This window comes from Microtus ochrogaster, unplaced genomic scaffold, assembly GCF_000317375.1.
Source record: "Microtus ochrogaster isolate Prairie Vole_2 unplaced genomic scaffold, MicOch1.0 UNK16, whole genome shotgun sequence".
NCBI classification, from domain to species: Eukaryota; Metazoa; Chordata; class Mammalia; order Rodentia; family Cricetidae; genus Microtus; species Microtus ochrogaster.
The window spans coordinates 6,173,936-6,184,958 of NW_004949114.1; the positions used below are offsets into that span (position 1 = coordinate 6,173,936).

General features: G+C 45.6%; 1 protein-coding gene across 1 annotated transcript in view; it reads left to right on the plus strand.

Annotated features, from left to right (window-relative positions):
• S100a10 (S100 calcium binding protein A10) overlaps positions 1-7,843 on the plus strand; it is a 9,719-nt gene extending 1,876 nt beyond the window's left edge. Inside the window, exons 2-3 of the mRNA XM_005367287.3 lie at positions 4,090-4,242; positions 7,454-7,843. Coding sequence (XP_005367344.1) covers positions 4,111-4,242; positions 7,454-7,615 — 294 coding nt within the window. The 5' untranslated portion in view covers positions 4,090-4,110 and the 3' untranslated portion in view covers positions 7,616-7,843. The remainder of the gene's footprint in view (positions 1-4,089; positions 4,243-7,453) is intronic.
• Positions 7,844-11,023: the final 3,180 nt, after the last annotated feature.

Here is an 11,023-nt window from a genome sequence, read left to right on the forward strand (position 1 = left end):
CAGCACCCAAGGAATGACATCTAGTTGTACTCTGGCTTCCAGATTCATTCACACACATGCATGCACATATGCACACACACATACACACACACACAGAGAGAGACAGAGAGACAGAGAGAGAGAGAGAGAGAGAGAGAGAGAGAGAGAGATTTCAAGCACTAAACTGTTATGCTGTTATGCTCTTGGATACAGTCCATCCATTTAAACATAGCTAAGGGAGACAATGAGATTCTTTCAGAATTATAAAATATGTTCACAGTGCTGGGAAAAGCTGGACTAAAGTATGGGCTCTGTCCTAAGCTTCCCATTTCCTCAGGCCTAGAACCTTAGGAATCATACAGCAAAAGCAAAAGGGAGTAGCAGGCTTAGCATGTGTGAGGTGCTAGTTCCTCAGAGGGAGAGAGGGAGGGAGAGACTTGCTTTTAAAGCAATGTTCAGGACTTTCTACCTCTCCAACTAAATAATCCCTACTGTCACCATATTGTCGTTGGTTTTGGCTGAATCATGACAGCTCCTGGTGGAAAAGTGGGTGTTTTTGGTTGGATTAGAGTAGGTTTTTCAGTTCTTTCTTCCTACTGAATTGCTTCTGGAACTTTCTTTTGCAGATCATGTCTGTAGTAAGCAAGTTTTGTTTGGTGAGAGAGCCTGAGCCAAAATCCATTATTTTAAACTCACTCCTCCAAATATACTTTAAGGGTCAGATTCAAAAATGCTTTCTGGATTCAATTAAAAAAAACAAAACAAAACAAAGAAAGGGTTCTTCAAACTCCCCTAAACAAAAGAACAGAAACACTAAATGTTTTTTAAATAATGAATGTTTATGTTCCCTGACACCCTAATTAATTCTGGGTGGTTCAAAAAAAAAAAAAAGCATGAGATGGACAAAATACAGATGAACAAAGTAAATCAGGCCTCCAGCTTCTGAGATTTATAGCCTAGACCTGGGCATAGGTCCAGGACAGACATTTGGGATTGCTCAGGAAGAAGGACTCCCCTCCTGCCTTCTGGGCCTCCCAGAAAGACCAAGGGAGAGAATGAGAACATTCTTGGCTCCTAAGCTCGTAAGTGAGGTGTGCAAGGTAGGTGTTGGTGTAAGAGCTACAAAAAACAGAGTTGTTTTCTGCAGAGAGACAGTTGAGACCTGTTGCTCAGGCTAACATGTGAGGGACATAAGCAGACATACAAACCAAATGGTTGAAGGGAAGGTGAGTGGGCCCGGAGGTAGGGAGCCAGTGAGTGGACACCCCCCCCCCCCCAGGCAGGTGGGTCCATCCCTGGAAGGCGTGAGGCAATGGAAGGTGTGATGAATGAAAACAAAAGAAAGCACAGGCAGGAGTGAGAAGCTTGGCCATCCGACCAGACCTGCTTAGCAGGACAAGCATCTCCCCTCTCCCCCCTGCTCCCAGTCGTTTCTGGAATGTGCTCTGCACTCTGCCATGACATTCTTAGGTGAGCCCTGTTGGGCCCCTTTCTCCACCCTTCCAAGAACCCATCTCCTTTAGCTGCTGAACTCTGAGCTGCCAAACTGTCAGCTATCTATGGATAATCTCATCTGTTTCTCAGCTACTTTGAACCATCTGTTTTACAATGGTAATTAATCATCTCTCAATTAAAACAGAGTAATATGTGGTTCTTGACCAAGGCAGCTCTAGGGCCAAGGCAGATTGGGTGGACAACAGCACCGGATTGTGTATACCAGGTATGGGATGGGGTGTTAGGACACAGAACAGACTCCCCTGCCTCTCAGACAGAGTCCCAAGGCCCTCGTGACAAAGTGTTACCCAACCAGAAGGGGAAGATGTGCCCCATCCGGAGTGGAGTTTGTGGGGTGTTAGGTGGAGTGGCGGTGCCAGATTTGGGTTCCTGGAAAGCTTCACTCTAGTAGTGCACTATGGGGTGAGCCCGGCGGTGCCAGCCCCACCCAGAAAAGGACAGTTCATAGCTCTTGGGACTGCCCCTGCCATACCTGGATCCTCTGCCTCCTTTTAAACTTTCTCCAGGACAATTCCTTGTGTGTAGCACTGGTCAGGGCCCTCTGGGATCATGGACATCACCTGTGAATTTCAACTCAGTTTCGCTTTGTGGCCATCCCCCATCTCTGTTCTTACTGCAGGACTCTCGAACAAGCAGGGAGTCAGTTGGCTGCTCTGTTCACCAGTGTGGGAAATAAAACAGCCAGGGGGAACCAGGGAGGGAGGACCAAAGGGCAGATACGAGGCTTCAGGGAGGAACTTTGCCACTTCATAACCAGCTGGGTAAGGAAGGAGTGGACTGACCTCAGAGGCGAGCACCCGCTCCTGGCTAAGGTAGCCTGACCTCACCCTCTTGAAAAGGACATTCAAGAGAGGCCAGGGCTTCCTTGGCTTACCACTCGCCTTTCTGGGGGGTACTAAGTTGACCTGTTTTTCTATTTGAGGGAACCCCTAGCCTGCCTGTTACTCTTTTTTTTCGCTAGGTCTGCAGTACACTTCCTGGTGTCTGGCTCCTTTCCTGGGTTGTTGAAGGGCTGAGGTGGCATCCCATGTCCTTTAGGTGACTTTCCCAGTTCAGTTCTCTTCAGTTCCTGCACTTCCAAATCAATCCAGGCAAGGAAGACTCCCTGGGAACCCGTTGCCACCACCAGAAACCCATATCCGGGAGTGGGGAGGTGGGGCAGATCCGAGCAGCGTAGGAAGGGAGGAGAAAGGAGTGGCTCTTCCGGATTTCATGGCACCATGCACCTTGACATGTCACCTTGTTGCTGTCCAAGCCATGCAGATGAATCATGCCAGGTCCTGATTGACAGTGCTCTCAGAAGTGGCATTGTCTGTAGCTGGCTCTTGTACTTTATTGGAGACAAAGGGGTAGACATTTTAATCCTTAAACCTAACTTTTCAATGCTAGTGTTCAGTACTACACCTTTGGCTTTGTAAAAGATAATACTCAGAACCAGGCCTAGTGGCACAGGCCTGTAAGACCAGCTACTCATGAGGCAGAGGCAGAGGCAGAGGCAGGAGGATCTCAAGTTAAGGCCATCCTAGTCCACTTAGTGGGACCCTGTCCCAAAATAAAAAGTGGAAAGAGAGCTAGGGGATATAGGTCAGTGATAAGGAGATGTGCAGAGCATGAGTGAGGTTCTAGGGTTCCATGCTTGTGTGTGTGTTGGGGTGGCTAACAGAATTTGGGGATCTGTACTGAACAGGCATCTGTCAGCGGCAGGAATCAGACCAAAGCACATCCCAAGTTCCTGTTGTTGCTCTTCAGCGGGGGAAGTGCCAACCTCTCCCTCTATCTGAACTCAAAACTACATGTGGATACTGAGCTCCATTTGGAGCTGGGTCCTGGCGAAACGTTTGCCCAAGTTCATTGTACCAGAACACAGTGACCTAGCGCTTTCTTTCCTCTCTTTAAACTCTTCATGGGGAAAGGCCCATGTTCTTTCACCATACACTCCTTCACTACAGAGTGTGAGGAAAACACTCTGTGGAGTCCTGCTGAAAATGGACCCGGCTCCCGAAGGAGCCTGCATGCACTCTTACCTATTCCTCCTCTGCTGAACTGGACAATGGACTTTACAAAGCTTGTACTCAGGCAGGAAAGCTGCATCTACCGCTGGAGAACAAGTCCAGAGTGCTAGGAGAGTACACATTTTCATCTGGAAGCTCACTTCTAACCTCTGGAATCAGATTAATCCAGATTCCTACATCATGCCTGCAGCGATGAAGTTTCTGTGTTTACCAGGTTGGACTTGTGGCTTGTTGGTGTTCAGCCATGTCTAAGAGTCATATTTTCAGCGCCAAGGGAAATAAGGAAACATCTTCTTTCATTTAGTGTTTTGCAGTTGAAAGGAAGATCTCTTGTCTTGCTTTTCAAGAAAATTAAACTTTTGTATCTTGATTAGGAGCTCTGCAGAATAGCTGACAGCCAGGCAAATCCCACGTTCTGAGGTCCAATCCCTGAAATGTCTGTTGCCACCACCAGAAGACCCCAAGATTGATTGAATTTTATTGGAAAAAACCATCTATTTTATCATTTCCAGTTGCACCTGCAGACTTTCAGTACATGTGGTTTCAAAGTTAATGCAGACTGTTTCATTGTGCCCTTTGACAGGTTTTAACAGACCTCTCCAAGATGCCTTCTCAGATGGAGCACGCCATGGAAACCATGATGCTGACATTCCACAGATTTGCAGGGGACAAAGACTACTTGACAAAGGAGGACCTGAGAGTGCTCATGGAAAGGGAGTTCCCTGGGTTTTTGGAAGTAAGTGTTGAAAGTCTCAGAACCAGACATAAAAGTCAAGTGCCCTTCCCTTGTTCTCCCATCCCTTCCCTGTAAGGCCACTACTTGGAAATGTTTCATTTGTTTACTTAGTAGACAGTGTTAGGATAGCACTGGGGCAGCAGAGTGGAGGAGACTCCGCCCCTGCCCTCAGTCTGTGGGTGGAAATATCCACACCCACTGGAATAACATGACGAAAAAAGTCTTTCCACGGGGTGTAATGGATAAAGGATGCCGCTCCTCAGGGCTATAGCCCTCATGACAGAGGCTCTACATTCCTGTCACCTGCCGCTTGAAACAACTTGAATCTCCTTTATGTGGCAGGTTGACGCAGGGTCTTATTTCTACAAAGAGCTCTACTGGAGAACTCTGCTGTACTCAAATCCTCTTAAATCCACAGGGACAAAAAGAATTTTCTTCTTTTTCCAGCACTAACCGATAAAGGGATCATGTTAATTGTTGACGCAAAATGTCACCCTAGAAATACTGCCTTTTACAATGAAAATGTCAACTTAGGAGCCTAGAAGCACAGTCTAGGTTTGACCTCACTTCGCTCAGACTGAACAACCCCTGAAGACTAGGAATCTTCAGATACGCCACTCAAGACAGTGAGTCCACTAGGCATAATTGTCCTTCAATTTCATAGGTCCTCAGGAGAGAGATGTTGAATTTAATGCTCACCTAAGACAAACACACCTGATACAATAGCAGACTGTGGTACAATCCTATCTTTTTTTGAAAAGAAAGGATAGTTCTTACACTGCGTGTTCAATAGTGCATTCATCTCTGAAGGGTAAAGGAAGTGATGGTAAAGGCTGGATCTGGCCTCTTGTCGTGGGCCTGATAAATAGCACATTACCTAAGGGCCTGACTCTTGCGCTAATAAGCATAGGACTTTGCAGAAGACTGCTTTTACACATCATCAGTATCGGTTACATGACCCAGTCCCTCCCTCTGAACTGCAATGGCCCTAGCGCTATCTCAGTGAGTTGGAGTATATAGTTCTCTGTGGCATGGGCACCATGCTGCAGTTCCGGACAAGGGCTGAGAAGATCTAGCCTTGGGTTGCTCCCACTCTCTAGTCCTGGTTCCCTCTTCTCTGATATGAGAGCACTGAACATACTTATTCACATAACCACTTTTAACTTGTTGTAATCCTTCTAGACAAGCATAAAATTCAGGAGCAAAATGGACTCATTGTAAGTCAGCCCATCACATCAACGGAGGCATTCTCGATGCTAAAACACCCGTTAATCGTGTGTGACATATGGCACACACCCTTTCATACTCAAGGCTTTGTGACATGAGAAACATAGAGTGTTGGGGTGTTTGCAGTGGGGTGTGTTCCACACAGCGGAATAGTTTATTCTAAGCACAGACAGGGTCGTCATTCTAGACCTGTACTTAGGCATTTACAGAGCATTTTTTTTCTAAAGTAGATGGCTTATGTCATCCAAATTTCACTCACTCTGACCACAGCCAGGAAGCAGGCAGTGAGGCCAGAATTAGCTACACAGAGAAGGGTTTCAGTTGATAGCTTGCGGGAGGAGTTTGCAGCTTCCAGTAGACAATGTGACTCCTTTACCATAGGAGATCTCTGGTGCAGTTTGTATGCATCCAGCATGCTGAAAATATTGCACTATTCTGCAGTCATTGGAATGCATAAGTGCCTTTTAACAGCCTCTAATGCATCAGAGGTTATTTCCCTCTCTGCGATAGCATGGACCTATCGGAGTAACCACACTTTTGCACTTCTAACCAATGTGGCAGCAAAAGGGATAGTCGAACTAATCACCATTGAAACAAGATGAAAGTCAAGGAGTCTGCCTGTCTCTCCCTTCCCCACACAGGGCATTAATGCTATGCACTGAGGAGTTTATGATTCTGTCATACAAATTTCATTTGAGTGTGTGTGTGTGTGTGTGTGTGTGTGTGTGTGTGTGTGTGTAAGGTCAAAGTTTGACGTTAGGTATCATTCCTCAATATTCAATATTCTCTGTCTTATTGTTTTTTTTACATTTGTCTGTTTATTTTGTATGCATCTCTGTGTACCATCACATGCATGTGGAGGTCAGAGAAAAGCTTAGGGAAGTAGGCTACAGGGGTCTAGCTTAGGTCATCAGTCATAGCAGAAAGTCCTTATTAGCCACTGAGTTATCTCTCAGGCCTATCACATTTTTTTGAAATAAGGTTTCTCACTGACCCTGGACCTGGTCCATTTGGCTAGACTAGCTGGTCAGTAAGCCTCGAAAGTCTTTATGTTTCTGCCTCCCTGCTGCTTAAACTCCAGGAGTGCTCTGCAGTGCACTACTGTGCACTGCTGCCAGCTTTTCATGGGGGCTACAGATCCAAACTCAGGCTCTCATGCTGGCGCCTACCCACCAGTTACCCTCCCAGCCACACACACTTGTTTTGCAACTTGTCCAGTGTATGACATCATTGTTATACCAATGACGAGAATAAGGTGGCATGGGTGTACCAACTCAAAGAATTGTAGGAAGGCCAGGAGTAGCTCTCTGGCAGGGCACGTAACTAGCATATGGAGGCCCTGGTTCCAGTCCATGAAGAATGGGAGTCATCCTAGAGAGGGCACTCGCACCCAGACTCCTCTATTCGTTGTTGATGTGTGAAGACAAACTAAACTGTGTGATGGACTCTGGCTACACAGCGAATAAGATAGACAGGACGGCTCCCTTGCTGGGTCCCAGCCACATGAAGGAAAGAAGAGCTCGCTGCATCTGCTCTAAAGCTAAAACCCAGCATCCTCATCAGCACCTACTTAGAACACATACCACAGGGACCTGAAACTTACCCTCAAATGATCTGAGGTGGTTTCTGCATGAAGAGTTCCCCTTCTAAGGGTCTGAATATGGTGTCAGTAATGAAAATATGTTTGTTTGTTTGTTTGTTTTAAAATCTAAGTGTGAAGTCAAAAATGGCAAGTGTGGTTCTTAGCCATAATCTAAATATGTCATTACTAAAAGTGGATTCCCAAGACAAACAAAAACACGCTGAGGAGTTACAAAGGTCACTGAGGACCTGAGACGAGCTTGAATACTCGAGAGGTTATGCTTATGCCAAGGTTGTCAGCAGTTTGGATCGGGTACGATGTAGTCATCCCCGTCATTAACTGATACTGTTTTCCTTTGTTCGTTCCTCATTTATTTATTTATTTATGTTTATTTATCTATAGAATCAAAAGGACCCCATGGCTGTGGACAAAATAATGAAGGACCTGGACCAGTGCCGAGACGGCAAAGTCGGCTTCCAGAGCTTTCTGTCACTAGTTGCAGGGCTCATCATTGCGTGCAATGACTATTTTGTAGTACACATGAAGCAGAAGGGAAAGAAGTAGGCCCAGTGGCGCCCTGGTACTCCCTCCTTGATGCGTTTCTCCCCGAGGAATCGGCCTCACTGCTTCTCGAGAGCAGATCAGGGCCCTTAGGAAAGTGCAGATGCCATCCAACTCCAATTCGACAAGCAGAGAAAGCGAAGGGAATGCAGCGACAGAGAAGCTTGTGATTTTTATATTGTTTTCACCCTTCTGCCCTCAATAAAGACAGTCCCTTTTTTTAGTTCTGAATTTGAGGTGATTGTTTGTTGCGTCCTCTGAAATGCTTGCTCCCTGCTTCTGTGGCTCCTGAAGAGTCAGCATAACCTCGGGCAGCCAGAGCACAACAGGGCTTTCTTCACAGAACCAGAGAAATGAGAACGCACTCCATTCAGGCTTGGAGCCTGACTTTTTTATTTGCTCTTGAAGCTATGTCTATGTGATGGATCAAAGTTCAAACTGTTACAAGAGGGCTCTTCAAGAACATATTCTACTTCTGTAACTCCTTAACAAAGTCTTCCCCAGTTAAATGGGTGCTTTTATAGCCAGCACCTTGGATGCCTGAAATATCTGAGCCCATTTTCTCATTGCAAAACTGCAGCAAAATCTAGGGCCAAAATAAGTCCATCAAAAAAAAAAAATGAGCCAAAATAGGAAGGGATATAATATGACACTTCAGTGATAGAATCCCAACAACAGTGATCTACTTAATTCCCAGATGTCAAGAAATATGCTAGACATGACACAGATACATTGCATGGATTTTGGATGAAACAGTTCAGTTAATTAGGTCAGCAACAATGAAAACAACAATTTTTTTTGAAACAGGTCACACATTTCCAGACTGGCCTCAAATGTGTTATTTGAAGTGTTAAGTAACAGAGAGTAACCTTGAACTTCTGATCCTCCTGCCTCTTTCGTAAATGCTGAGATTGTAGGCACACACCACCATGTCCAGAAAAAAACTTACTTTTAGGATTGGACACATCAATGTCACTCCAGGGGAAACTTTCAGAGTTCAGTACAAACTCATCCACCATAAAGACAAGAGTAAAACTGCAACCATTTTGTCCCCATCTTGAGGTAAATAAAGAATGAAAAATCATAGCTTTGCAACCATAGGACTGTGTCAGCAGGCTTACCAATACATTGATTAAATGGAGGGGTGGAGATGGCCAGCTAAAGAATTTAGACTGACCCAGAAATGGCTCCCCAAATCCATGTTCTAGAACTAGACCACCATGTTTCTCCTAGATCAGGAAGCTGCCTACTGAACAGACAAGCCATTGTTACAACTGGCAACTCCAGGATCTTATAACCCATGGCACAGTCCACAGACGCCTGGCAACTCCAGGATCTTATAACCCGTGGCACAGTCCATGGACGACAGATGTTTATAAGCCTGCCTCCATCCTGTCCCACAGCCAAGCCCCAAACAACAAAGTTCCAACTTCAAGGGAGTCAGAAATAGAGTTTGATCTTTATCAGACTGCACACCTGTGCTGACATGCAGATCCATCCTGTCTGTCACAGTGTAAGAAAGAAAATCTAATGTAACAATTGATCAAAGTGCCTTGGGTCCACTTAGGTCTAGCTAAAGATAAAGCTAATGTTTGCTAGTCTAGATATCCCTACCTAAACTAGAAATGTAGAGTAAAAAAATATTTTACTTTATTTACTAATTTATTTACATCCCAAACCCCAGTTTCCCCTACCACCTCTTCTCCCAGTCCCTCCTCCTATCTCTCCTCCCCCACCCACGCCTGGTTTCTCTTCAGAAAAGGGCAGACCTCCCAAGGATGTCAATAAGCCGTGGAGTTGCAGTGAGACTAGGCACCTCCTCTCTTACTGAGGCCAGACAAGGCAACCCAGTGTGAGTAAAGGGTTCAAAAAGCCAAAAAAAGAGTCAGAGACAGCCCTTGCTTCTGCTGTTAGGAGTCCCCCAAGAAGGCCAGGCTACACAACTATGTTCAGAGGGCCAAACATTAGGCCAAGCCCAGGAAATTCTGCTGTAGAGGGGGAAGAAGGATTGCAGGAGACAGAGGAGTCAAGGACACTACAAGAAAACCCTCAGAATCAACTAACCTGGGCTCACAGTGGCTTACGAGACTCAACTGAAGACCAGGGAGCCTGGACAGATTAAAAAATTATTAATGACCAAGCTTGCCTAACAATCTGCAGGCATGACAAATTCTTGCCTATAACAAGTTTTAAAATAAATAGATGTAAAACATAGAGATAAACCCAGCACGGACTTTGTCAGAAAAAGACAAATGTAAGGGGCAGATAATAATAAGATTGCACATTCCTGATTGCTCAGACCGAGAAACACAGGGGAGGGACCTGTATTCGGGATTTAAGAACTGTTCTTTGCACTCCTGTGGAAAATCCCACCAGTTTATCTCTGTTGGAGGCACCCAGCGCTTCAGGGTTGTAAAATAAATGAACTCTGAGTCTCCAGCACTCATTACTAGGTGGGTGGGTTTGCGGGGGGTGGTGGGGTGCTGTCTTCATTCCTCATAATAATGAGCACCTTTTAAAAGATTTATTTATTTTTATTCTTCCTATGTGACCGGTTTGCCAGGATATATTTCTGTATAAAATGTGTATGCTCCCGGAGGTCAAGAGAAGGTATCAGATCTAGAACTAGAATTATAGATGGTTGTGAGCTGACATGTGCATGCTGGGAACTGAACCAGGGTCATCTAGAACATTAGGTATTCTTAGCCTTTGAGTCATCTCTCCGCCCCAATGACTACTGAGAAGAACTTCCAAGGTGGAGATTAGAGAAACAATGGCTTTGAGGAGAAGAAACCCTAAAACATAAGGTCTTCGATGGCCACAGAGATTAGAGAAGCCAACTGACCCGTCCTAGTGGAGAAAGTTTCTCTCTTCTGTGGGAACGGGTGCCAGTACAGACGAACCACTCCGGTTTCCCTGCCTCTTGGGGGAGCTTCTTTTAGTGAGCATGGATCCACAGATGGGAAGGTAAAATTAACAGAAGATGGTGAGCGTGTTCCCTGATACCCCAACCCGTGAAAACATGCACACTACCAAGGATGTCCTACTTTTTCACATTGTAACGTGAAACTGCTGTCATCTACAGAGTTCATATTCAAGAATGGTGCAGTGACATTTTTAAGAAGTCACAAAAATTTGTCAGTGTTTGTAATGTAGTGTTAGGCTGCACTCATGGTCCTCCTCGGCTGCATGTGGCCAACGATCGGATACCCCTGCCGGGGACGACTGTTTCCTCACAACAGAACAAGAACTACCCCAGCAGGAGGAAGAGGTCAGAGTGAGGAGAGGAATCCTAACATCTGCTCTTCACAGTGGGTGTGTAGACTTGGGGGATCAGTGTGTTCTTCCTAGCAGATTCCCCAGACTCTGGCACTCAGAAAAGTTCCTGTTGCCATGGAATCTGTGTTCAGG